This window comes from Trichoderma atroviride, chromosome 6 (genome assembly GCF_020647795.1).
Source record: "Trichoderma atroviride chromosome 6, complete sequence".
Lineage (NCBI taxonomy): Eukaryota > Fungi > Ascomycota > Sordariomycetes > Hypocreales > Hypocreaceae > Trichoderma > Trichoderma atroviride.
The window spans coordinates 2,895,409-2,921,648 of NC_089405.1; the positions used below are offsets into that span (position 1 = coordinate 2,895,409).

Here is a 26,240-nt window from a genome sequence, read left to right on the forward strand (position 1 = left end):
TTTACTCAGCATGTACTGGCCTGCCTGCGATCTTGCAGGCGCATATGTGTTGATCCGGTGCTGTGAGAGTTGACGCTCAAGCTGCAACAAATATTCATCATATATTCATATGCCTTGGATAAAAGCATGATGTGACTTGGAAGTTAACAACCCGGCTGCAAACTGTAGATGGTAGTATAGATCGACCCCTCCTAGGGAAATTGCGGTGCCAGCTGCGAAAAAGTGGAATGTAGATATTTCGTCTGTTGCCCAGGCTTGACCAGCCACTGTCCCGTATATGCACCCAGAGGATTTGGAGTGCATGGAGAGTGACAGCAGGCAAACGGAGCCCAGGGCTCCGCTCTTTGATGTCTGGTAGAGAGAGGGGACAGAGCATAATTTACCATATGCTGAAGAGGTTGGTCGCATGCAGATTTGTGCAGTCCGAAGGCGGGTAGGATTCAAGACGGAGAATGCAGGAGTGTGTAGCAACGGTGCGGATGCTCTGCATTGGACATGGCAGGGGATGAGATTGCGCCCGCGACACGATGCGTTGCTAACGTGAGGCTGAATGGCCCTTTTTACTCAGCCTTTGAGTACCTAGCCGAGCGTGTAAGAAATCGAGCTTCACGGGTGTGAGTTATGAGCAGCATCATATCATCCAAACGCATTGCATGGCGCAGCTGATGGATTTTTTTTGCATATCGATTTATAAGCACTGATCATATGTGTCACAGTTTGGTGTTATGTTTCGAATGGCAGCCTCGTAAAGTGCTATTCATTTGATGGGTAGGGAAGCTGCAGAGAGTCGCATAATTAGACTTGTCCGTTTTCTTCCTGCTTTCATTCTTTCTTATTTCCATTGGTCGCGTAATTGGCGAGAAGAAAGATCAGATAAGTGAAGGCCAGATTGAAAATCGCACACAGCTTGCATTTGAAGTTTGCAATTCAGTATAAGAAGCTGATTAGATATCCGCAATGGGGAAGCGTTAGCTGGGAGCTGGGATTGGCCGTGCAACTTGCAAAACGGCATTCTTTTTCCTGCGTCGTGAGTCGCCAATATTAACTGGCCAAGAAGCTCCGTAAGCCGTAAAAGGCAATTTATTCGCTGATTATGTCTGAATGTTTGGTCATGCTGACCTAGTCTAAATCAAGACATATCCGACGCACCCGAGCCAAGACCAAGCTGAGAGGACATCTTGGCTCTCGTTGTTACCTCTTGGCAGCTGTTCTTGAACGAAAACTGCTAGACGCTTGTCGCCAATACGACATTTGTGAGTGCGAGATGGCAAAAAGGGGGCGGCAATGTGGGCGTAGGGAACCAGAGGGGGGGATTAGAAACGCCACGTTAATGCCGGCTCTGTGCCTAGGCAAGAGGAGTTGTCTCAGAATAGCAACGATTGAACGGGTATGTATTCATGAAGGGAAAAGGGTATTCACATGCGAAGCGTGCCCCCTTGCCATGTTTGGCTGTAGACGTGATATACTTGTAGGTATAGGTAGGTACTCTTTATGCCGATATAGAGGCTGAAAGCTACCTATTGATTGGTTAGCAGTGCTTGAGGTCTAGATCTTCTGCCGTCCAGCTCACCTGCTCACAAACGCCTTTCCGATTGAGCTCCGAGGAGGAAGAAAAAAAGGGCAACTCAAGCCGAAATGAAAGGAATGCTGAGGTTGCAAAGCGTCAATCAAATTGGTGGCCAATGTGACATGTGTAACACCGGGAAATAGCGATGCTCCAACTCCCTCATTATATGGATGCCAACATTGGGCACGCCCACTTGGGCTAAATGCTCCATGCCTAGCCGGCTTCTAGGAGCAAAGCAGAAATTTTATTGGAATATTCGACTGCAGAGGAGCGGAGCTAACGTGCTAGCAGTTGACGGCCATTAGCGGCAACTCTGATGGAACCAACACTCTCCAGCCGCTATGAATTGTCGTGGAATTATGTGCTAATAAGCACGGAGTACGGGATGGATTGCAAATTTGTGTTGTGGGTGATGCCTTTGGGGCTCCGGGCCCGGAGGCCAAGGTGCAACTCGCTTTACGTCACAACCAAGGCCAAGCACCAAGGCCAAGCACCAAGGCCAAGCACCAATGGCATCTCCATAAGCAGCCGGAAAGACCCTGGCGGTCCTGGCGATTTCTTCCTGGCTCCAATGGGCTGCAATTAAGCCAGCGTTGGCCCGGGAGCAGCAGTGCCCGACGAGGCCATATCGGCTGCTGATGATCACGGCTCGGCAGCCAGGGCCAGGGGGAAGCCAATCCCTCACAGCCCCCGCGACGGAGAATGATTCGAGAAGAGCGTCTGTCGGGAGCAGACGTCAGGTCAGGTTCCCGTTGAGACGGCCATCTGAGAGGCGCCTCCCAAGCAGATCCCCAGTCGGGCTAGCAAGGCTGCGCGCTTCAGCCGATTGGGCGACTCCAGGGTTAGGACGTCATGGCGTCTGTGAGCTGCAGCGTGAAACGAGAACCCCGGCAACGTTTGTTTCTGTCTGGAGGCCCTTGCGCTAATGTGGTCGCCCAAGCTGCCGGCCGTGGCCTCTGATTGGCCCGGCCGGGTGGCGCCGGTGTGCTGCCAGGCTCGAGAATCTCTTCAAGCGAAACCGTGCATCTAGCTGTGCTCGCCGTATCCGTCGTGCGAGGACAAGCACACCGCATCTGATAGGCGCTGTCTTGAAGACAAATTACGTGACGCTCGGAGCCTTGTGTCTCTTCCGGCCGGGCACTTCTGCCTTGGGCTGCGGATTGGACCCTGATCTTCAATGGCCTCATGACGTGACAAGCTCCGGCCGTTAAAAGTCGGTGAAATCTCGAGGCCGTCCTCGTCGATGACTCTTACTCGTGCCGTTGTGAGGACAGGCAGGCAGATGCTCCAGATCAGACCAGCCAGACCCCGCAGTTGGGTTGCATGGGTGTCTGAGGCCTCGTCCGCCCGAAGCGCTCCAAGAAATCCCACGATGCCCACGATGCCTGCTGCGGGTGGCAGAAAGGCAGGTCATGGCCGAGGCGGCTGGTCTGGCAAGGCATCGAGCCCTGGCCTGCGCGGGCGGTACTTGGTCGCACGGCAGGCAGTACCTCCCGAACAGCATGCATGCCACTAATGCCCTCAGTACTCAAGGGTTGACGGCTTGTACTACTAGGCCAGGTCGCACAGACTAACAACTGCAGAGTACGGCAAATGAAATCGTGTCCCGTCCCCAATTCGGGTTACTCTTTTCTTTCCTTCTTTTTTTTCGGTGACTATGTGAACCAACTGCAATCCGCAGGGCCTGGTCTCTCTGGACAGCTCAGGTGACGCCTTTGACCGCTCGGCGGCACGGATGCAGGTTCGCTAAAGTCGTCTGCAGGGCAGCTGCATCTGGGCATACAAGTAGGACTACCTAAAGTAGTACCTACCTACTGTACTAGTATGTTACGTGCGAGCTTACCAACTTGGTAGCACAGCACAGGCAGTACCTACCAGATAGGTTCCTGCCAGGTATGTAGGTACGAGAACGTGGGCAAGTGCTACTACGAAGATAGGCTGTAGGAGATATGGGGTTATGGAGGTATTAATAGAGCAGTACAAGGCCCTCTCGTACGAGTTGCGCGGAGCAGCTGCACAGCAAGGGCAGCATCTAAGGCATTCCTGGCATAGCTCTCTGCACCTTTGCGCCAGCCAAGGGCTAATGTACCTGCTAGCGATGTATCTACACGCGCATCTACGACAGATGGTACCGAGTACCATGTACCGTCCTCACGCCGCATGCGTCAACCGATATGGTGGTTGCACAACGTCGTAGGTACCTTCAAGCAGATAGCCCAAGAAGCCATACAGAAGGGGCTCTGCGAGATACTAATGTACAAGCACGCACAGGTACGAGCAGGTAGCACCCGCGTCCTTACCTTAATCTTCGTGGCGGTGGGGGGATGGGATTCTTAATCACACGCCCCAGAGCCAGACCGCTGGAAACTCAGCGAAAGCGCCGAGGTCCTTGCTTGGTCAGAGACCCATTAGGTTTTGGGCTCCTCTGATTTTTTTCTCTCTGTGCCGTGTCGACTGGAATGGGGTTGAGGATGTCGAAGGGAAGGAGGGAAAAAAAAAATTAAATGAAGTGAAATAAGCAATGATCTCATCGGACGCTTGAGCTGACACACCCAAGACAATTTGAAGCCGCCCTTGGAGTGGGATCGCATAGCCGACCGTGCTGGCACAGCCAGTGATATGTAGCTAAGGCTGCACTCATGATCCAATTTGATCAGACGCAATGCATCTCAGCCAACCTGTCAATGCACTCGCCCGTCGGAGAACTGAATACAGCTTCCTAATGAGAAGACCAATGCTTGTGTAGCTTCCCTTAATTTGGCACCAAATGCGAGTGTGCCGTGGGAGGGAGGGCCAAAAGAGGAGGCACCACAGCACAAGAATACACACACAGCTGGGAATCAGAATTACACGAGTTGTCGACTAGGTATAATGATCTTCATACGCCCACAACTATGGCTTACGCGATGAATTCGTCTAGGCTTTACGCCTCTCCTCTGTATCAAGCCACCAGTGTTCGGGATAGATAAGCGGCAAAAGCAGTAAAGTACATGTAGAAGCAATCGATCACAAGGTAAGGTATGTAGGTAGGTACCTATCTAATCTATATGACGGTGTGCGTAATTGAAGATTGTGGGCGCAGCGTGACACGTCTCTTTTATCTTTGCGCAAGATAGGTACGTATGTCGACGAGTGTAGTCGCAACGACGCACATCTTCGGCTGCATGCGAGTCTCCGAAAGAGAGCTTGTGGCAGGTGCAAGCGATCCCACGCCCCAAGCCTCGCTCCTCTTCAGCCAGGGCACTGCGCGTACCGGTACTTGCGACTGCACGCCGACATACACCTTACATTATTACTAGTAGCAACGCCATTGCAGATGTTGGAGATTGCATCTCAGCTTCCAAGGGCCTGGTGCTATTTCATGTACAAAGGGGCGCGTGGCCATGGTGGGATTCAGACCCCAATTTACCCGCCAAGTCGGATAGTCAGAGTCAGCGGCAGACCTGTTGTCCCGCTGCTCAGGGGAGAGGAGGAGGGAGGAGGAGGAGGAAGAAGAGGAGGAGGAGGAGGAGGACAGAGCCGCCTTCTGCTTGCCCGCCAGCGCAATACGAAGGCATCGCGCTAGCCTCTGCCTTTGTCTTTTGCCTACATGGACTACACAGACGCGGCTGGCGAGACGGCGTGGATATCTGCAGCGCGCGGCCTTGTGTAACGGCGTGTCAATTGTCAAGTCCGGGTAGGTGGTATCGAGCAGCGGCGGCTAGCAAGGTGAGACGACGAAATCGTTGAATCCGTCAGATGCAGAGGCCCCCGACGACATCGTCATCCGTCGCGGCGGCGCAGCCTGCCAGCAGAGCAGATTGCGCGACCAGGCTGGGTGTACAGCGCTAGACGTGCATTGGTCCCCCAGTACGGTACGACGGCGGCCAACTCCCAGGCAAACGCATCACGCACATACTGGTATTCCATCCGTTCGAGGCTAGGGTTTCTTCCCTCTGCGCTTGGATGGCGGGGAACTCCAAGACGGCCATCGGCTCATAGAGCGTTCTTGGCAGTCGAGAGATCACTTGATCAGACAAGAACGGAGGGCAGGGCCCCGTTCGTCTTGTTTCAATTCCCCAAAGCAGCAAGATAGGTGGCTTCCCGTGTCGTGGTGCATGCACTGGCACTGATGTATGGATTACGATGCCTTAGCAGCTACAGTAGCCAGCCCGCAGCCAAGGGGGGGCACTTCGTATCCTGCAGCACTACTGCGGCTGCTAAACTGATGCTCGTCCAAGGTCGCAGTAGCAGCAGCAGTAGGACGAACCAGGCCCCTCTTCTGTCACTCTAATTTTTTTTTTTTTTTTTTTTTACCCTCTTTTTCTCTCTGGGCTTCGTGCAGAAAGATGCTCGTGAGCCAGCAATAAAACGCCGAGGTCAAGCAGCTCATCTTCGCCGATCTCTGCCATCTCGTTGGTCGAGGTTGCTGTTTCATCTTCTTCGCCGGGGCACACAATGGCGCTTACAGAAAAGCCGTTGAGCTGCTGTCATTCGCCCTTTGCATGCACAACGTGATCACCGGGCAATGAGAGGGATCAGCACCTTAAAGCCACAGCCGTTTGTGCTGCCATGCGGTTGCAGGCTTTGTACGGACCGCTGGCAGAGCAGATAGAGCCAGCCCCCCGGAATTGTCCGAGAAGCGCCGCTCTATCGTGAACTGCCAGTCAGGTGTAAGAGTCCATACCTTATGCTTGGGCAGCAGATGCAACGGAGCAGACGGTCTCAGTCGTGATCCAGCATGCAGCTTCACCGGTGTGAAGGTGTCTGGGGGGGGCGTTGTAAACCCACGCTTTGATAGTCCGAGATCGCTGGTGTTGTCCTGACGTGGCAGCGCGAAGAGTGATCAGCTGCGCCAACAAAAGAGCAGCACGGAACCAATAAAGCGTCACCTCGCTGAAGCATCGTTGAAGCACAGCCAAGGATCATCATCATGGGGAGCAAGTTGGGGGCCCTGGGAGTGGTGGATGTGACGAGTAAGAGGCTCAAGAGTTGACATGTTGCACGGACGTAGTCCCTCTCATAGGGTTGAACAGACCTAAGCTTTAGCTGCCCTCTGGCTGACGTGCCGCCCATGCCTCGCCATGAGGTGAATTGCTCTGCATACAGTAGGCGGACAAAAAATGTCGATGCATTCTTCATAGCGCACGCAATGATGCGTGTAACAGTGCACTAGCAGGTGTCATGAATCGTTGCCCTCGCTCGACGTCTGACGTCTTCATGTACTCATGCCAAACAGCCGGGTCCGTGGAGAGCCCTCCGAGTCCGCCCATGATTCGCTGCCGCCGCCCTTGGATAAGATGATAATTGCTAGGGGTCAAGCTAAGAGGCCGGCGATCGCCCATTGAGCCATACTTTTTCAACCATGATGGTCAGGAGAGGCACAATTTGTCCTGATTCCCATGGCACTTTCGGTATGCCGGCGTGCCCAACATTGAGGCCGGCCTATTCCAGATAGATTGCAAGTTCACTGGCCGCCTATTGCCACCGGCCCCCCGGCAGCTTCTAGCCCAGACGAACAGCCTTCTTTTGCGCTGCTCTTTTCTTTTTTTAACCCTTTTTTTCCGGGCCCTGATGCGATTACTAACAGGCGACAGGACGTGCCTTGGTACTGCTGCTGCTACGAGGTGCTGCTTACCCAGTGGGTGTTAGCGGAAGCCCCCATGCAAAAAGCGCGGGGTGGATAAGAAAAGCTAATGCGAATCTCGAGAAAAGGCTGGACACATGGCGGCCTAGGTGTAGGTACCCAGCGACGGCCGGTACCTCTGGCACAGCGCTCTCAAGGTACCCCAATTGCTAGACACACCCCCAAGGCTTCTGTCGTCGTCATTCCTACGCTGCTCCTCAGGCGTTAATTTCGTGGTTTAGCAGAGCAGAGGAACTGCTGCAGCGCGCATCCCTTGTCTCAGCATCCAATGCTAATCATACCCTCTTGTGCTTTTTTAGAGGAGCATCGCCCGCCCTTGAGCCAGTTGTTCGCGTGCTAGCGGACTGAGAGGGAAGGGGAAAAGTACTAGTATCTTCTTTCTTCTTTGAATCTCTCTCTGCCCTTTCTTTTTAATTTCGTGATACAGTACTCCGTAGGACATAGAGAGCTAGAATCAGTAGTGCTTCGGGCAGTAGCTTGCAGACCGAGTATCCGCCTACAAAGCGACCTATGTGAAGAGAGCAGCAGTAGCTTACAAAACCACACCTCATACATCCAGCTTCTCACGGGCTGTTTCCGCCTGGACGCTGAAATTGCACTGCATGGATGTCCGTCGCCTCACTTTTTCCCTCTGACGTGTTGACCTGACCTGACGTGATGGACGGACTCTTCTATCGCATTGACGCCGCATTGTCGCTGGCCCCCCTTGTTTCTCCTGTCTCTCACGTTCCATTTCCCCGCTGCCAAAAGGGCCTCACCGGCGCTCGGCTTGGGCTTGGCCAAGGATCCCTCGAAAATCACAGCTCGCTCTCCTGTCCACCCGTTGAAATTTCCCGACTGCTGTTAGTAGGAGGTACCCCATCAGTGCCTGAGGAAGGGGGGGGGGGGGGGGGGGGTATACACAAAAGAGGAATAAAAAAAAAAGGAAAGAAAAAGAAAAATAAGAAAAAAAAAAAATTAGCTTCTAGGCGTAAAAGCCACACACCCCTTACGCATGCCACGCCATTAGGACAGGCGTTATTTAGTAGTGGTACTTTGCTCTTTTTTTTTACTTACACACCCACAAAATCTAACCTGTCCCGCAGCCATTTGACTCAACGATTCTCGACTACTTCTGTGATTCAACCTCCAGACTCAGAAACATTTCCTCTTCGTCCCACGCCTAGATATTGCCAATCCTCAACCCAACTCCCTTCGTCAAACCACTGCCTACGCAAAGGCAGCACCAAAGTGCTTCGCATTGGCTCGTTGTTCATCCGGACATCGCACGAAAAAAAAAATACTCCAAGACGTCCCTCGCCATCGAGAGTTACATTCGGTCCTCGATTTGCCTCTTTGCAGCTCTTATCAAGAGATAGTCGGGCTCGTCTTGCAGCTTGTCACCCCAGGACTCGATCTCTATTTAACTCGGCATCCTCGTCGCCTTTTCTGTCGGCGGTCCTGCTCCAGCCTCTCTCCAGCTCGCTGCGTCCCAAGAAAAAGGCAAGGCAAGACACCGAGCAGCAACATCGTCATCAAGCGTCGCCCTTGGCCGCAAGCCTCCAGCCTACGTCTAGCAAGAATAGCCGACTCGCCCCCAAAAGACTCGCCAGGCTGTGTCGCATCGTATACCGAGTCGCCTCACAGCTTCGCGCGCTTTGCCCGTCCTTCCTGCAGTGCCTCCAAGACATAGGCCTGGGGCCAATACCCAAAGCAGCGACCTGCATACGATAGAATTCTGCCACCTCACAGCCTGCCGCGACCTGGCATTGCCTGACAAGGTCAGATCGCCCCCCCTAGTCTACGCTTTTGACGCTCCGAGAGCCAACCCTTGACCACGGCCCACCGGACTGACGCCAGCGTCTGCAGCAGCTGCAACACTGGACGTGTGTGTAGAGGGTCAATTCGCCTACTCTCAACGGCCGCCTCTGCCCTCGACCCTACAAGTCTAATTGTACATACTCTTCGTACCTGTACGCCCTCCATTCCCCCCTGGACCAGGACGGCAATCCGCAAGGGCTGGCCGCGGATCTCTGTTTAGACCATTTTTTCCCATCCCCCCCCCCCCCCGCAATCCCCGTCCCCAGATCGCTACAATATGCATACCGGTACAGCTCAAGGCTTATAAGGGTCAATCCACCGACTGAAACCTCGAGGCCTGCCTCTGCCATGAGCTTGCTATTCACCTACATACCATCTCAATCATGATTAGCAGCAACACAGATTCAACTCGCTCCTCCACACCTCAAGCATTGGGCTCTAGTAGCACCATGCCTTCACAATCCAACAAGTCACAGCGTCCAAACGTCCAGACAGACTTCCACGCGCAGAGTCCTGACGCAGCTCCCGCATCTGCCATCAGCGCGTCCTCTGGAGCTTCCAATTCACAGCATGGATCTCCAACCCAGTCTCCGAGATCTACCATTCTCACCGTCGCTACCTCCATTCATGCGTCGCCAACTCAGTCTCCGAGATCTACCATGCTCACCGTCGATACCTCCATTCATGCCTCGCCCGATCTCATGCCAGATGCAGCAGACCAGGAGTCTCCCGAGGACCTCGAGCAGCTACCTGGGCCCATCATCTCACCAAAAACAAGCAGAAACTCACTAGGATCCAGCGTAACAGGAAGCCCGAGTGCTCCTTCCGAGACCGTCTATAGTAACTGTAGACCATCGAATGCTTCAACGTCGAATGCTTCAACGTCGAATACTGCAGCGTCGAATACTACAGCGCCGATTACCACTGCGTCGATTACTACAAACAATAGCAGCAATAGCACCGGCGGTGCCCCTAAGAACCTGATTCGAAGCATATCTAGAGCATCATCCAGAGCATCAAGGCGGCTATCCAACAAAGGGAGGCGACAATCCTCGGCCGCTTCCTCAAGCCGCGAAACTAGTGCTGGTCCCAGCTTGTGGCGGAAACGCAGTGACAGCAATTCAACTGCCCCTGAGTATGGTGTTGCCGACTCTGATTCTGGATCCGAAAATGCTGGCGAGGATAACAACTCCTTTCGCCAGCCCTTCATTAAAAACACCCTCTACCAAGATTCACCACCAATGAGCACGTCGGCCTCCATCAGCAGTGGCTCCAACACCACGGTTGGACCTGTCATTCCATTACAGCTACGACAGGGAACGCCGCTCAAAAAGATATCCAAGAAGAACCGCTCCAAGCGCATAAACCTTATTTATGACACAGCGACCAACAAAATGATGTGGGATGCAAGCCGTCCTCAAAAGTTTCTCCACGTCGATGAAATAATAGAGATTCGGACTGGTTCCGATATCGAGCAGTACGCTCGTGATTTTGGCGTTCAATCGGAAGAGCGTTCGAATTGGTTCACCATCATCTACGCCGTACCAGAGAAGTCCAAATCAAAATTCCTCCATCTTGTGGCTAATAGCAAGGAGATCTACTCGGTGTGGGTCACGTTTCTCGAGGCCATGCTAAAGCATCGCCAAGAGGTCATGGCATCCTTGATGACCTTCGATGAGAAGGCTATCAAGCAGTACTGGGGGACAGAGATGATGAAGCACAATTCCGAAGATCAGGAAGAGCTTGACATCACCGGCGTCATGCGAGTATGCCAAAACTTACATATTCACAGCTCTCAGTCAACTCTGCAGTCTAACTTTCGACTTGCCGATGCGCGGCAAAACGAAAAGCTAAACTACGACGAATTTCTGGAATTTGTTCGTCTCATGAGGCAGAGGCAAGAAGTCCACCGCCTTATACAAGGCCTTGCTACAAGGCCCTACGTTGGTCTTACCTTTGAGGAATTCTTTAGCTTTCTTCGTGACGTTCAAAAAGAAGACGTTAGCGATCGAGACAAATGGCAGAAAATCTTTGACGGGCTTGTTCGTAATCATAGAAATGACGACACAAGCGCTACAGTCACTCTCGATGAGCTAAACACCCTATCAGAGACAGCGTTTACTGGATTCTTGAGCTCCAAACAGTTCAACTTGCCCACTATTGACGAGCAGCGCGAGTTTACGCTCGACCGACCCATGAACGAATATTTCATCTCCAGCTCGCACAATACCTATCTCCTTGGACGCCAGGTTGCGGGTCAATCCAGCATCGAAGGGTACATTACCGCGCTTTTACGAGGCTGCCGCTGTGTTGAGGTTGACTGTTGGGACGGCCCTGGCGGCTCTCCCATAGTCGTCCACGGACGTACGCTCACTAGCGCAATCGGCTTCCTCGAAGTCATGAACACCATCAACAAATATGCATTTGCGAAATCAAAGTTTCCGCTCTGGATTTCTCTCGAGGTCCACTGCAACCCCACCCAACAGGCTATCATGGCCGGAGTCATCAGGGACACATTTGGCGAGAAACTTGTTACAGAACCTGTAGAGCCAGACTCTTCCAAGCTGCCCTCTCCCTCTAAGCTCATGGAGCGCATTCTTATCAAAGTCAAACAGCCACGAACTGCGGCCAGGAGCGAGACTATGGGCAGTGATAGCCTCATGGGAATGGGTCGAAAGCGCGGAAATAGCGTCGGCTCTGTATTGGCGAGATCGTCTACCACTGAGTCCAACACAACCGCTGCCACCACCCAATCCCTTCCTCAGAGCCCAACGATGGCCCCTATCAACGCCAGCCGCAAGTTTACGGGTAACAGTCAAAAAATAAACACCATCAATGAAGGCCGCGTGCAAGAACTCAACAGCGACTCAGATAGCGGGGGTGAAAATGGCTCGATCAAGGCACTCAGCAACATCATTCCTGATCTAGGTAAGCTCGGAGTGTACTGCACGGGCCTCAAGTTTTCTGGATTTGAAGCGCCAGCGGCCAAGAAATTCAACCACATCTTTTCTTTCATGGAAAGCAGTTTTGCAAAGAATTCCAAGACAAAGGAAGAAAAGATGCAATTGAACATTCACAATATGCGGTACCTCATGCGCGTTTACCCTGACGGCACTCGCTTGACTTCAAGTAACTTTGATCCGCTCGCATACTGGCGTCGTGGTGTCCAGATGGCTGCTCTGAATTGGCAGACATTTGACATGGGTATGCAAGTCAACCAAGCCATGTTTGAGGGTGGCACCGATTCATCTGGATACGTCCTCAAGCCCCAAGAGCTTCGCGACATTCAAGTTTACCCAAAAGACGACACTGTCAGTGCAGCTATTGCAGAGGGCAAAAAGGAGCGAACCGTCGTTTCATTCAGCATTGACGTTGTCTCCGCTCAACAGCTGATGCGGCCTGCCAATCTCCCTGCCAATAAATCCATGGACTTTTACGTTGACGTTGACGTCTTTCACGCAAACGACAAGCGAAACAAGAAGGACAAGGACTTTGATCTGGGCCATGAGCCCGACTCGCCTCTGCGGCGCCATACTGAAGTGATTCGCGAGAATGGCTTCAATCCCATGTTCAGCAATGGCCAGTTCCACTTCAAGGTCACGACTAAGCACCCGGAGCTGATCTTTGTTCGTTGGTCAGTCAGGCTAGCTAACGATGGCGACTACAACAACAGCGCAAAGGATAAACCTGCAATGGCTAGCTACACGGCGAAGCTCACCAATCTCAAGAATGGATATCGCACACTGCCTCTCCTGAACCATGCTGGCGAGCAGTACCTATTCTCCAGCCTATTTTGCAAGATTGACATTGATCCATTTGAAAAGAAGTTTATTGATGTCCCTCGCCCCGCTCAAGAAGGAGGTAGCAAACTAAACCGCCTAGGCGGCATCTTTGGGCGAAGTAACAATACCAGCCCTCGAAGCACCATTGAGAGAAGCAGCATGGAGAAGAACAGCTTTGAGATGCACAGTCCTCAGGCGTGAGCTGTCTTGCTGCCCCACTCTCGCGATGCTATTATGGAGGCCTCTCCTATTGCCTCTTTGGAGAACAATGAAAACGGCCTTTTTTTTTTTGACAACTTGATACGAGGCTTTGTCGCGAGAATATCCCCACTCTTACTTGACCCCTTTCCCAAAATCAACGTTTATTCAATGCTGGCGCATTTCAGCGTTGAGATTTTCAAAAAGGGGGGGGGGCATTCAAGATTCTTTTTTTCTTTCTATTTTTCTAGTCAGGCCTAGGCTGGTTACTACCCGCTGACGCCTACTTCTTCTTTACACCTTTACTTCAAATGGCGATGGAAAAATCCTTCAGTGACTTTATGCTGATGCAAAGCTCACACGCCATCTGTCTTCTTTTTATCACTTTTTTGGAACTCTTTTTTTCCTGCTTTTCTTTTTCTCATGGACAGCATGGCGCGGAACTAAAAAGCGAAACTGAATACCCACCCGTTATCGACTTTGTGGGATATGAATAACATTTGTACACCTTCTTCTTTTCGCTTTCTCCTCTTTTTACTACTTTTCTTGGTTTGTTTTGATGATGGAATGCAATGGACTACCACAGTGTCCCAGGGAATGCATACACCTCCTCTTATTATCTGGCTATTTACAGATGAAGCATTTGCATAAGGAAAGGACACACATGAAAGGCATAATATAGACGGGACAGGCAAAGGGAGTCACTAGCTTTTTCTTTTTCTTTTTTTCTTCTTTATCTCTGATTTATTTTTATATGTTTTTTGTGTCATCAGATATGGCAAGGGTCATATTACTGGTTAAGAGAGAAACAATTTTGGCTTTGTACAAACAGACGATACATGTGAAGAGAACGTTCAGGGATTAAAGACCGAAAAATGGATCTGTTCATCAACGATTGATGCATACTACTTACTGTCTTGTGTTGTGTTCCATATAGTGTTGGGCGAATTATGTTGTACTTTTGTTTCCTTTTCTTTTTCTTTTGGAATATCGGGGAAGTCCGGTCTGGTGATACACGGGCAAAACGGGAGGGGTGGGAGGAGAGGCACAGAGCACATCATGGTCAAAGGTGGAAAGGGGGCATTTTGGGAATGAGGACAAAGAGAGGGTCTGTATGAGTACCCGTCTATGGAGGGAGCGATGATTACGAGGGCATTTTTTTCAGGGCCACTTTGGCGACAGGGACACCTTTACGAAAGGGGGGTATGTATTGTTATGAATATTATTGAAACGAACGCAGCAGCACGTGCATTGTTGCTGCGATGGCATGAAACAGCGGATTGAGGCGCATTTACTGCGATGAGAACGGAATTACTTGGCATATTTTGGGATATATATAGCGAAATGTGGATCTAGCTCGTGTTTGAAAGAGACCTTTATTTCCCTTGGACTGGTGCTTGCTTTTGTAAATGACGTGAGATGTAACTTTTGAGGCAGGACAGCTTTTATGCAGCAGACGTTGAGCCCATAGTGTGACTTGCAGCGTATGCACTTTTGGGGAATGCCTTACACACGGGGCAGGAGATGATCATGATGGCCCAATTCTGATACAGCAGTGTTTAATTCGGGCCGCTAATGGAAGAGAGATGGGTAAATCAGCTCAAGGCAATTTCGAGAACAAGGATGAAATAGAAAGAAGAGAGAAGCATCACATGGCATGCCAAGTCCGTTGGATACAAATAAACCTCACAACTTGGGGTGCTGGGCAACAAGCAGATTGGGTGATGGGAAGAGAGATGATGTGATTTGGCGAGGCTGGTGTCGGGTGATTTTGAGTTTCTGGTTGAGTAGCAGTAGTGTGGTTCTGAGGTTAAGAACTACCGAGATTGGAAACTACGAGTAGATACCAGCATGTTATCTACCAAAGCACAGTGGCTCATAATCTACAGTATCTGTGTGCTCCAATTATGAGTGTTTTCGTCTTTTACTGATAACGGGAGGCGGCCGTGGCGTGTTCAAGTCGCGATAAGTTGTGCGTATTTAGGCGGCCGTGTATATCTTCTAGAAAGTGGCATATAAAACCGGGTCAGCGAGAAGGGGAATACTGTAGGTGGAACTCCGCTCTGGAGATTCGACCGAGGGATGAAGTTTGACTTCTGCGGAGTGCGGAATTCGAGGATTTGCACTTCTGAAAAACACGCACTGCTCATCGGAAGAGGGGGAACAGAGCTAGAGCGTAATATTTGCCGTGGGTACGCTTCCTGTATGTGGTGTGTAGTGCGTGGCTTGGCACTTGGACGTTAAACTGTTTTTTAACTATGGGAGTTATTTTGCTTGCTTCTTCCTTGTCCCCCCCTTTGTGCATGTGTTTCTGCAGATATGTACCATCGGGGGAAAAGATTGGCAGAAATGACGCATGTCCGATTTTTCTTCACTTGATCATCATAAAAAGGAGACGAGGGGTTATTTTGCTGGCAATTGTCCCTTCCTCTGTGGATGGGCAATTTTATCGGCATTTTGATGGGCAAAGGAGAAATGGATTGGCGGAGGGATTGGCGGTTCATCAGCGGTTGTGAAACCAGATGTTTCACAACGTTTGGTCTAGTTGGAGACAGCTTAGCTAATGCAAACCAATCTTTAGGAATCTACATACGGTAATTACCTACATGTAAAAAAGTGTGTGTGTGTGTGTGTGTGACGGGAAAGAAGAGAAAGGGAAAAAAAGGAGAGTGGGTGCAGGGTGTGTATCGAACAGAGGGGAGAAAAAACCAGAAGAGAAAAAGCCAAAGTACTGCTACACCGAGTTTGAAGTCGCTTCGGTTATTACCATGTTTGGTTAAGAGGACACGAGAAGCCGTTTGAAACGGAGCTTCGCGGCTCTAGCGGAAAGTTTGCGAGGAACAAGGTGGGGAGAGAGGGAAGAAGGTTGATTGGTGTGTGTGTCTGGACTTGAAGCTACACCAAAACATGCAGCAGTTGCGTTGTGTTCTTACTGTACTTTGTGTCTCTTCCTCTCAGAGGGCATCGTATAGATGTGGTCGATCAGTGACTTTACGGGGCTCATTTTGCGCAATTTTGTTACGAGTATTCGGGCCTGTTTGGAGCAACTGGAGATGACCTTGAATTAGAGACGGTTTCGTCCATTTAACGTTGCATACGAGGTTCGATACGAAGCGAGATTCCCGCCAAGGGGGAGCCAAAGTTTGTTACCTCTTTAGCAGCCCGGTTTCTTATGCCTTGGTTTTTTTTTTTTTTTTTTTTTTTTTTGCGTGGCCTTGTGCTTGTGAGAGCTGTATTCGGACTGTGCTCCGAAAGCAAAATAAACGCATGTAAGCACTTAATGGCATTGTGCGTATACTGTAATGCATGAAAATGCTATTAGATGGCAGGCTTTGTTAGTGATGTCAAAACTGCCAAAAGGGCTAAACAGGACTAAATTCTCCGGTGTGCCGCTTTCCCCAGTACTTTGTTTCCATGTCTTTTTTTTTTTTTTTTATTCAAGGTTTGGCAGCTTTGAGCTTTTTTCTTTAATGCTAGCTGTTCAAAAAGGACACCCGTGCGGAGGATGGCGGTCCGCCGTTTTTTTCCTTTTCCAACCGCTGGTGTCTCCGTGGCTTGGGTCTAAGCCCACGGCGCCGGCCAAAAATGTCGACAAAAGAGGGGGAAAGACACGCTTAATAATGTGCCGTTTTCTCGCCTGAGCTCTTTTTTCTGTTTTTCCCATACCGTGGAGAACCAAAAAAAAAAAAAAAAAAAACGGAGAATGGGGAAGAGAGAAGAACAAATACGGAGACGAGAAGAAGCTGCTCGAAAGGCATTACTGCACGCAGTTTAGGCTGCCAAATGTTCTAGGCAGAAGGGACGTTTCTGTCATCCGGGATTTTTTTTGAGGGGAAAGATCTACAGTGCAGAACGCCTTTTGTGTCAATCAGGAATCAATGCAGAGTAATGATACATGACAGAAACATAAAAGGCAAAATTATCAAGTTAATAGTAGGAAAGTAAAATACTCGCATAAACAAATAACGTCGAGATGGGTTGACTTTGCGTTTCTAATTCCGAGCCGCCTCTTCAAACTGAGAAGAGAGATACGGAGCATCATCAAAGCATGAGCAAGAATTAAAAGGGCGTGTAGGAAAAAAGGAGTTAAACCACAAACGGACGGGAGAGAGGGAGAAGAAGAGAGAGAAACGGTACAAGATGGCTCAAAGCCTGCCATGTACCTTTTCCTCAGCAGTACTTTGGCCTCTAGTACAGCAGCTGTTTAGCTTCCTAGAGCTTCGATTTAGCTCCAGGGCTTGGAGCATGTACCAGCATTTGTGCCCCTTTGGAGCCAACTGCGAATAAACGTGTCGAGCCGGGGTTCGCTGCCTTTTCTTAGCAAAAAAGGATGGTGTGTGTGTAGATTGCTCTGCTGTCCCTTTCCTGTGCGCTGGGCTTGGAAATGGGTGCACATGCGATCCTTCTGGGACGGGGGGGCCCCATGGCGATAAAACACGCCAAGCCCGCTGGGAAAGCCTCACTTTTCTCAGCTCAGATGGGTCCCCTGTGAATGGTGAAGGGTGAAGGTGAAAGCGGGAGTCGATTCATTTTTCCATATACAACATATTAGTATTACTATAGTGATATGTATATGGACGGAATTGCTACAATGAACGCTTTCTTTCAAGAGAATATCACAACAATTCAGAAAAAAATACATACCTAGGTAGGCAACACAGAAAACAAAAGCAGACTGCATCATTCCTTTCATCCTTGCACGCCGTCATGCGCGCAATTCGCAGTGCTGAATCCGCCGGGCACAGCTTGCTCCAAGGCGAAATGACCCATTCCCAAAATTGATTTTCCATACAATGTATGTACATGAGACAAGGTAAAAAAAAAAAAAAAAAAATCGCATATAATACTTGTCAGCTAAGACGAGGAATGACCAGGGGAGGGGGGGCGTATATGAGCTGGGCTGAGCTGAGCTGAGCTGAGCTCAAGCCAAGTTTTGTCTCTGTATGCGAGCGCGGAAACAACGGCTGAAAAAGAAAATTAAAAAAAAGAAAAAAAAGGAATCAAAATAAATTGCGTGAGCGCAAATGACGACGTTATTCGAGCATCATTACAGAATAATGTTTTTTTGGTGAAACAAAGGGGTGTGGGGAAAATTTCAGTAAAACAGCTTCCCCCAGTTTAGCCGTACTTGTAAGTTTCGCTCGTGAATGGCGTGCACTTTGTACCTTTCTTTTGGCCCTGGCCCTGGAAAAAAGCTAACGGATAACAGTTTCCGTGGCTCCGGCTTCTGGGCTTCGCCCCCCCCCCCCCCTTGTTGCCTGTTCAAGCAAGAAAAAAAGACCAGCACAAGCATCTAACAAGAGAAAACATGGTTCATCCATGTTTGGAAGCAGGTTTCTTTTTTTTTCCAACGTACCTAGGTACCTAGTAGGCAGCTGTGCTAGCAGTTTCGCCGCGTGTTCGAATCAGCCTTCCTACGAATTCCCTCTAATGGAAAAAAACCAATGGGGATCAAACACGCCCCCCCTTTTTACGAGTAATGCTGCCTATTAACCCTCTCCCCCGCAAATTGAGCTCTTTTCCCATTGTGTGAAAGAGAGTCAGAGTCAAGAGCTAAATCTCCATTGTATAGTTTTGTCGGCGTCGGCGCCGAGTTAGTGTCCGCGACGCGCATGAGGAAGCAACACGCGAATCTGGAGAATTGCCTAGTAGAGAAAACGGTGGGAGAAGAGGGGGGCGTGTGTGTATGTTATTGTGAGACTGGAGAAGGAAACGCAAAAACCAGCCAACGGTGCCGCACAAGCGTGAGCTTTTATAACTGAAGCAGCTGTTTGGAAATGGTATGTGGCACTAGAGCCTCGAATTACAACTAACAGCATCGCGCAGGATAGTGACAAGTGTTGCTTCTATACAGCTACAACAAAGGGGAGGGCTCATCTCAGCTCATCTCACCATCCTTCTTAATATAGAACAACGTAGAACAGCAAACTAGTAGCTTCGTATATTACCCATACATTATCAGTTAACTCGTATATCAGCGCTATATCTCTGGCGCTCTAGCAATGATGCACACATCCGCTCTCATCAAATAAAGGACAGGTTGATTAGCCCTCCCCCTTATTTCCCTAGTTCTCATCATTCTTCCCATTTCTTCTCCCATTCTCAGCAGTGTATTCTGTATTCCATCTAAAATAAGTCTCAATCTTTCTTTTATGTCTCTGGGACGAAAAATGATTAGGATCCTCGCATCAAAATATCTTTCTTCTAACTTCCTCCTCCCCTTTCCCCCAACTTGCCGCTGTAAGTGTAAAGGCTGTAATAAGACAAGAGAGCAGAAGACAGAGCAAGAGAATAAAACAGTTTGATGAATAATAAAATAATAATAAAAAAATTCGAATAAATTACTCGCCATGTAGAAAAATGATAGGCATAGTTTATGTCGAGCAAGATCAGAAAAAGATTTCAAGTCAATGAGACCTCAATCCACTCCATCGTCATTCTGCTCGGTACTCGGGCTCACCACACGGCTGCTGTGGCCGCTGCCACCGCCGCTCTGCTGGCTGCCCTGGCGTAGCATTCCGCTCGCGCCGCCGCGTCCCCACGGCCTTGTGTTGGTCACTACGCTCATGGCCACCCGCTCAGCCTCGAGTCGGCTGGCCGCCGTGTGGTGCTGCTTATTGCCATTGCCATTAGCAACAGTGCTCAGCTCCTCGTCGTCCGTGTCCAGCAAATCATCGTCGTGTGGCGCCGCATGGCCCCGCGGGCTAAGTCTTCGCAAGGGCACATCTTGCGACGAGTCGGCGTACATGTTCGGGTCCCTACCCAGAATGCGGTCCGCCTTGCTCTGCGTCCTTCTCGGGCCGCCGTTGGCTACCCGGCCGTTGGGTACCCGGCCATTGGCTCCCGCGAGAGGTGCGCGGCTGTGGTAGTTGCCGGTAACGTCCGCGGTCGCTGAGGGAATGTCCTCGCCCTGTCCCCAGCCTGCGTTGATCTCTCGCTGTCGCTGCTGTTCTCGTTCACTTCTCAGCCTTTCGCGCTCCGAGACCCATTGGGGGTTTGCCTCCCAGCTCCAGCCATCGCCCGTCGTGTTGCAGATTGGGAAGAACCACAGCAGCGGGCTGGGTCCGAAAAGGTGCAGCAGGTTTCGCTTCCAGCCCAGGTCGAAAGCATTAGGTAGCTTCTCTGAATCCTGTTCGTCAAGATACTCCTCATAACGCTTGCGGCTCTGGTATCGTTCTAGTTCCTCATATGACATCTGGACACGGGGGGGCTCCTGTGTCGAACGTCGCTCTTCGCCCTCTTCCCGGTGTGTGATGCCAGGCAGTGCGCTCGCATGAAAGTCTACAAACTGTCTCGCTTGCGGAATTCCATTGGCAAGGCCCTGTGCCTGGTGGAGCGTCCTCTTGACCGTTGACAGATATCTCGTCTTCTCCAGGCACTCAATCGTCGTCTGGTTCCTGCGCGCCAGGATAATGTGCCACGTGGTGAATGCGCCCACGACAAGCCCGATAATTCCACTCATGACTGCCAGCATGATAAAGTTGACTGGCAGCAGCGTATCCAGATACTTGGAGTCGTCCATCACCTCCAACCAAAACCACGTACCGCTGACCGCGAAACAGTAAAAGGAAAAGACGGTGGTGTAGATCAAGAAGAGCAGAAAGGGCTTGTAGTTGCGCAGCCCGATACACGTCGCCAGCCAGGGGCAGTGGTGGTCCATCTTGAGAACGCATCGGCGGCACGTCGAGCAGTGGTGCGTGCGATCCGGCTTCCGCGCCTGGCACTTTTTGCAGAATCGAATTTCGCCATTGCTCTTAACTGTAAAGGACGTTGCTGCGCGATTCTGGCCACCGCTTGTGGGGAGAAGGCCATAGCCGTCCACGTTGGTTGTTGCTCCGGGATCTGTAAAGACGGCTGTCGTGTAGGACCAGTTGAGCAGGAGATAGAGCGCAACTCCGAAGAAAGAAGACGCTGAGCCTGTATATTTTGTGTCAGCAAGTTTTTCTTGTTTTTCCTCCCTTCTCGCAAACCGATGGATACCATGATCCCAAATGTCCCACGTACCTATCCAGCGGCTCCTCTCAGTCTCCTTGCCGATGCTGACTATCACCCAACATGCCCACGACGTCAAGCTGTAGACAAACGCCAGCGGCAAGTATCTGGCCGTGGTGCAGCACGCCCGCTCGATTCTGCGCGCCCAACGGAACGCCATGCTAGGGTTGTCGCTTAACGACTCGTCTTCCATTAAAATAGCCGGCAGCCCGACGTCTCCGCTTGCGCTCGCTCGCGTCCGTGGCGCTGCTCTGTTGCTCCTATTTCGCCTGCGAGCTGTACCTGTGCGCTCAGGATATCGTGATATTGGAGTCGTCCGTAGCGATGGTCGCTGGTGCCGTCTCTCGTTCGTCCAAAGGTCGGCCTCGAAGTGATTTCTCAACCATTCGGCTCGGCGGTGGAGATTAGCTGCAATGTGTCAACTCGCACATTTGACGCCGGGGCTGCGCGGTTGATTGCGACTCGTAATCAATCTGACTGCTAATCCTAGGGAGATGCTCAATCCGTACACCTTGAGATGGGTGCTTAGGTCATCCAGGGGCGCAGCTTGAATTTCGGGAAATGTCCCGAGTCGCCGGCCCGGACGCTTAACCCTGTAGGGCTGCCAGTGCCTGTTGGGTGCTGTAGCTGTTGGCTGTACTGCATTCACGCAGACGCCGGAATACCCTGCAGCATTTGATAGGTACCTACGTTTTCCAATGAGAACAAAGAGCATATCCTGAAAGCGCATGTTTCCAATAGTCTCAATGAAATCAAAACTTTTATTAATCAGATTCTTTAAAATACTCCTGCGCGATACTATTAACTGTGATGGTCCTCGTTGCGTGCCAATGTCTGGCGCTGACACAAACCTCAAATGTCAAACTGAAAGATATCCCCGTATTCATCAATCCTCAAAACAACAAAGGCCTCTACGGCAAAGCAGAAAAACGCACACATCCACTACCAGTAGGAATCTCTTCCATCTTTAGTATCCGTTGGGTACTTATCCTTTTCCTCGATGGGTTTACCACGGAGCTTCTGCTTCATCTGCTCGGAAGTCTTGTAGATGATGCTGCCCCCCCTGAAACCGAGTTCTCTCGATGTCGACCATCCCCGCCGTCAATTGGTCCATAAACATCTCATATTGTGCGGTATCCTGAATCTGACACTTGGAGCTCTTGGCCTCAGCGTGCGAAGTAATGCCTGTCAAGGTCTTGAAAATCTTGAGGCAGCTTGGGCATCTATACTTCCTATTTCCATGCACGGGTGATTTGAGGTGGGCAATAAGACCACCTGCCTTCTTGAATGTTTTGCTATGTAATGTCATTAGTTATTTACGAGCAGGATCGTAACATGAGGCGATATTATTCTTACCCGCAAAGTCGCTTTGGGCAATTGAATCTCTCTGTAATGGAGCAATAGCAGCTAGCCGCATTGAAAGATGGGTTATAAGGATCATCAGGATCCATACCTGCGACGACAGTGGTTATGCCAGACTTGAAAGCTGGTAGAGTAGACACTTGAGTCGGGGTTTGCTGATTTTGCTGCCCATCTTTGACATTGCGCTTGCTGTCGCTGAGCAGTCGTAAAGGAAGCTCGAATTGAGGTCGGGCTTCAGGCGTGGTATCAGCGTCCACTGTCTCATCTCGTTTCACGGCCGGCCGAAGAGGAAGGTCAAACGAAAATGGCTGTTTGCCTTTTTTATCGTTAATCTCACCGCTGCAAAGATCCAATTTGTTGGATGTATCCGCTTTCGTGGGTTCAATGCGAGTATCCTTTGCAGTTGCTAGAGCTGGGAAGTCTTCTTCGACCATCTCGAAAGCTTCTGGCTCCTTGTCAACGTACCATGCCGAGACTGTGCTGTTTGCGGCAGCCGATGGCATATAGTTCATGTAGTTTCCCTTGACTTTCTCTTGGGTCAATTGCTCCAAGCGTCTGGGGAACTCGAGTTTCTCCTCTCGGAGTTGATCAAGAGTGGTGGTGTCGAGGCGGGGACAAAAGCCGCGTTCGATGTGGTGAATCAAATTACTCAGACGCTTAAATGGGCCACGGCCGCAACCGGGACAGTCGAGATTTTGCTCAAGAGGATGTTCCTACGGCGGTGTTAGAGGAGTGCCCTTCTCTTAGAGAGCTGTTGCCTGTTCTTAGATTGACTCACCGCTTGCATGTGTAGCATTTCTCCAGCCAGTGTCTTGTAATCACGCCCACAAATCTTGCAGTGGATATGATCCTCCTTGTCGTCATTTCGTTGCTGTCCTTTGTGCCTCAACAGATCTTCCCATGCGTCGAATGACTTATGGCAATGGCCGCAGAAGAATTCGCTGTCGGGGAAAGGATCAATGTCCGAATTCATATTGTTAGTGACTTGGGATGGCAGGGCTGTTCTGGGAGAGGATAAAATTGGCTCAATCAAGTTGAATGAAGATCTATTGGCCAGATTGTTGGTCTTGGACGGCTCCAAAGATGTGATTGGAAGGATGCGAAACAATGAGAGCGAGGTGTTGAACTGGAAGAAGAAGGAAGGATCAGGATTCTCTCTACGGAAAGTGCTTTATAGAGGAAAGATGCTGCCCGGGAACTGGAACAAGGCGGCCTTAGGCATCTGTCGCTCAGGGCAGCGGCAAGGAGGGTAAGCGCTGGGCGCGTCGAGAGGTACAAATCCAGGCCTCGGTGCTATAAGGAAGGCGCGGTCGGTACTTCTATTGACAGCGAGTGCACAATAGGATGCCACGCGCGTGAATAGCAGCTTGAGAACAGACGAAAAGCCCCTGGCTTGACATGTGTTTCAGCACATGCAGAGTGTCTGCCTGTTTGTAAGCTTGAGTGTGGAAGCATGCGAGTATGGCAGAGTAGGCCTTTGATCAATCTCAGCTGAGATGTGTTATGTTTTGTCTCTATGTCTGCTGTCTAGGTAGGTAAGGGAAAAGCTTTGACTCGTAAGTCATGTATTTCGTAAGGAGCCTGATATTAGCTGATATGTGTGGCCATCTTTATCACCTCTACTAGCTGCCATCTCTGCCACCTACTCCTCGTCTTCCAGCTCACCGAAACCATCTTCATCATCTTCATCCCTTTCAAAGGCAGTGCGATCCATCCCATCTTCTTCTTCTGAGCCGTTCTCGTTCTCGTCATCATCGTCATCATCAGCATCACTACCAGCCTCAGAACCCTCGCTATGGGAATCCATTCTGCCAAGGATACTAGCAGCTTCTGCCTCTGCGTTTATGTCTGCGTCTGCATTGGCATCGTGAGAGGTAACAACCGACTGCTCCTCGGTATCGGCATCTGGCCTTCTGGTACGAGGACGAACCCTAACGTTATAGACCTGACTCTTCTTCTTCGAAGGTTCTCGACCTCGAAGCTGCGTGAGCTCTTCGTTTGTAAGATGTAAATTGGGCAACGGAAGGTGGAAGGTCGCCGACGTAGTTCGCACAGGAGTCTGATCTCCACACTGCAGCGTTGGTGCAAAGTCCTCTTTGGTGAGTTGTCGGCCAAACTGGATCGCCACTAGTTTCGTCTTCATGATGGCCTTGACTTTTGCCCACAAGCCGCCGTGATACCACCCGCTGCTGACATCCCACGTAGGACGCACTTCTGCGTTATCCAAAAGCTCGCGGAGCAAGGGATCCGTGATATCGCACACCTGCCACACCTTGCCATCGGTGTGATATGTTTCTCCGTCAAACGTGTGGCTGGCCGATAACTCTTCTACAAACTCCTTTGTTCGGCCCATCTGGGCTCTGCGAAGCGACTGCCAGGTCTGGTCTTTGCGAGCACGCTTCTGCTTGGGAAGCTTGAACATGAGGGTTTGATAAATGCGATATTTGGGATCAGTTCTGGGGTCGATTCCATAGGGAACAACTCCATCTCTCCATGGCCCACCCTTGAACTGGTAAGCCGCGTAATTCAGATACTTTTTAAGCTCGTTCCAGTTTCGGAGCTTGCCAGCAAGATGATTCAAAAGAGATCGTCGAGTCCATACGGGGCGATATGCAAATGCCTCTTCAAGCTGGGCAATAACTTCCACCATGCGCGGATCTGTCATGTCTGGAGGAATTTGAGGGCCGGCAGGAGCAGCATCTTCTGTTCCGATAAAATGACCAACTTGTTTGACCGCCGTTGTGTTAACGGTACCGCCATCCTCTGTCAAGCGAACATAGGGATTTTGTGAGTAAAAATAGTTGAATGGCAAACTCATGTGGGTAAAGATGGGTGGTGGAATAATGTCCACATTCGAGCCTTGGTCGATGCCAGGTGTGAATTTGAAGTCTTTAATCTTCTCAACTGCAATAATAGTCAATACCAAATTGTGAAATACAAGGGAAACAGGTTGAAAATACCATCTCCGGGCAGGACTTGGTCGACAAATCTCTGTGCAAATGATGATTTGTCCATGTCCCAGTAAAAGTCAGCCAAACCCCTGAAGCGATGCGTGTGCTTGATCAAGCCCGCAGCCTCGACGTGATATTTGCCGACATTGTCCTCTAGTTTGCGCCTTAGAAGTCTTGGATCATCATGACGCCCTATGGAACGAACATTTTCTGATGCTGGGGCCGATGGGTCGATGCCTTGGAAGTCCACGTCTCCTTGCCAGGGCTCATTTGTTCCGCGCTTGCGCTTCCTTCCAGTGCGTTTGGGGACCGTGACTTTGAGAACGACGTTGTGAGACCTGGCATTATGTGACATGATTGGCGGGCAAAAGGGCTCCTCTGGATTTATATACAGCGGTACTGAGTTTCTCAGAGGATCTAGAACCTGTGATATAAGATTGTTTATGAGTGAATAGAAAGAACTAGATGAGCCACGGGTTCAACGCTTACATGTCTAAGTGAAGGCACTCTCCCAAATGCCCTGACAGCTCGGTCGATGTTTTCAACTACCGCCGGGATCTCAACGGCTGTGAGGTCTCGTCGCGGTATGGCGTATCGAGGGGCGCCATTCTCTGTTTCTCTTGCGCCTTGTGAGCCGACGCCATCTCCGGCCACTTGGCGAGATGAAGCCATGGCAAAGAATATCTCCTTCTTCTCTGTTTATTTCTTCTTTAAACTTTATTGATATTTCTTCTTATTTTTTTTTTTTTTTTGGTAAGATGATATATCCCTGTAAGAGTCGAAGCTTAGCTTATCAGGCAGATGGAGCATGGCCGCAGATTTTGTCCTGGCGCTGAACAGGACCCCTGCCGCTGGAAGAGCTCAAGCTGAAGCTGCACGAATTGAACAGTTTCAACCAGCAACGGGAGGAATGGTGGGGACAGTACGCGACCGGGCCATGACGCACTGTGTGCTTGCAACCT

General features: G+C 50.5%; 5 protein-coding genes across 5 annotated transcripts; all 5 read right to left on the minus strand.

Moving 5' to 3' along the window:
* Window positions 1-7,650: 7,650 nt before the first annotated feature.
* Window positions 7,651-8,282, minus strand: TrAtP1_011572 (uncharacterized protein; the record flags this gene model as incomplete). Its single annotated transcript, XM_066115165.1, has 2 exons — window positions 7,651-8,033; window positions 8,268-8,282. The coding sequence occupies 2 exons, from the start codon at window positions 8,280-8,282 to the stop codon at window positions 7,812-7,814; spliced, it is 237 nt and encodes a 78-aa protein (XP_065971263.1). The 3' UTR covers window positions 7,651-7,811.
* Window positions 8,283-13,256: 4,974 nt separating this feature from the next.
* Window positions 13,257-18,294, minus strand: TrAtP1_011573 (uncharacterized protein; the record flags this gene model as incomplete). The annotated part of the gene is made up of 3 exons (XM_066115166.1): window positions 13,257-13,278; window positions 15,907-16,020; window positions 18,272-18,294. The coding sequence occupies 3 exons, from the start codon at window positions 18,292-18,294 to the stop codon at window positions 13,257-13,259; spliced, it is 159 nt and encodes a 52-aa protein (XP_065971264.1).
* Window positions 18,283-21,505, minus strand: TrAtP1_011574 (uncharacterized protein). Its single transcript, XM_014084694.2, has 2 exons — window positions 20,978-21,505; window positions 18,283-20,890 (listed from the first exon to the last, which is right to left on the minus strand). Exons 1-2 carry the CDS (start codon window positions 21,156-21,158, stop codon window positions 19,392-19,394), a joined length of 1,680 nt encoding a protein of 559 aa, XP_013940169.2. The 5' UTR covers window positions 21,159-21,505; the 3' UTR covers window positions 18,283-19,391.
* A 202-nt stretch (window positions 21,506-21,707) lies between these two features.
* Window positions 21,708-23,477, minus strand: TrAtP1_011575 (uncharacterized protein). The gene is made up of 3 exons (XM_066115167.1): window positions 23,106-23,477; window positions 22,322-23,040; window positions 21,708-22,260 (listed from the first exon to the last, which is right to left on the minus strand). The coding sequence occupies exons 1-3, from the start codon at window positions 23,298-23,300 to the stop codon at window positions 21,972-21,974; spliced, it is 1,203 nt and encodes a 400-aa protein (XP_065971265.1). The 5' UTR covers window positions 23,301-23,477; the 3' UTR covers window positions 21,708-21,971.
* A 329-nt stretch (window positions 23,478-23,806) lies between these two features.
* On the minus strand, window positions 23,807-26,124 carry TrAtP1_011576 (uncharacterized protein). Its single transcript, XM_066115168.1, has 3 exons — window positions 25,768-26,124; window positions 25,288-25,702; window positions 23,807-25,231 (listed from the first exon to the last, which is right to left on the minus strand). The coding sequence occupies exons 1-3, from the start codon at window positions 25,948-25,950 to the stop codon at window positions 23,970-23,972; spliced, it is 1,860 nt and encodes a 619-aa protein (XP_065971266.1). The 5' UTR covers window positions 25,951-26,124; the 3' UTR covers window positions 23,807-23,969.
* Window positions 26,125-26,240: the final 116 nt, after the last annotated feature.

Bases quoted from the DNA above. Each gene is read 5' to 3' on its own strand.
- TrAtP1_011574 (XM_014084694.2), bottom strand. From the start codon at position 21,158: ATGGAAGACGAGTCGTTAAGCGACAACCCTAGCATGGCGTTCCGTTGG. The intron at 20,891-20,977 runs GTACGTGGGACA...CAAAATATACAG, and splicing joins TGAGAGGAGCCGCTGGATAG to GCTCAGCGTCTTCTTTCTTC.
- TrAtP1_011575 (XM_066115167.1), bottom strand. From the start codon at position 23,300: ATGAATTCGGACATTGATCCTTTCCCCGACAGCGAATTCTTCTGCGGC. The intron at 23,041-23,105 runs GTGAGTCAATCT...ACACCGCCGTAG, and splicing joins AAATGCTACACATGCAAGCG to GAACATCCTCTTGAGCAAAA. The intron at 22,261-22,321 runs GTAAGAATAATA...GACATTACATAG, and splicing joins TGCCCAAAGCGACTTTGCGG to CAAAACATTCAAGAAGGCAG.
- TrAtP1_011576 (XM_066115168.1), bottom strand. From the start codon at position 25,950: ATGGCTTCATCTCGCCAAGTGGCCGGAGATGGCGTCGGCTCACAAGGC. The intron at 25,703-25,767 runs GTAAGCGTTGAA...CTTATATCACAG, and splicing joins GAGTGCCTTCACTTAGACAT to GTTCTAGATCCTCTGAGAAA. The intron at 25,232-25,287 runs GTATTTTCAACC...CTATTATTGCAG, and splicing joins CCAAGTCCTGCCCGGAGATG to TTGAGAAGATTAAAGACTTC.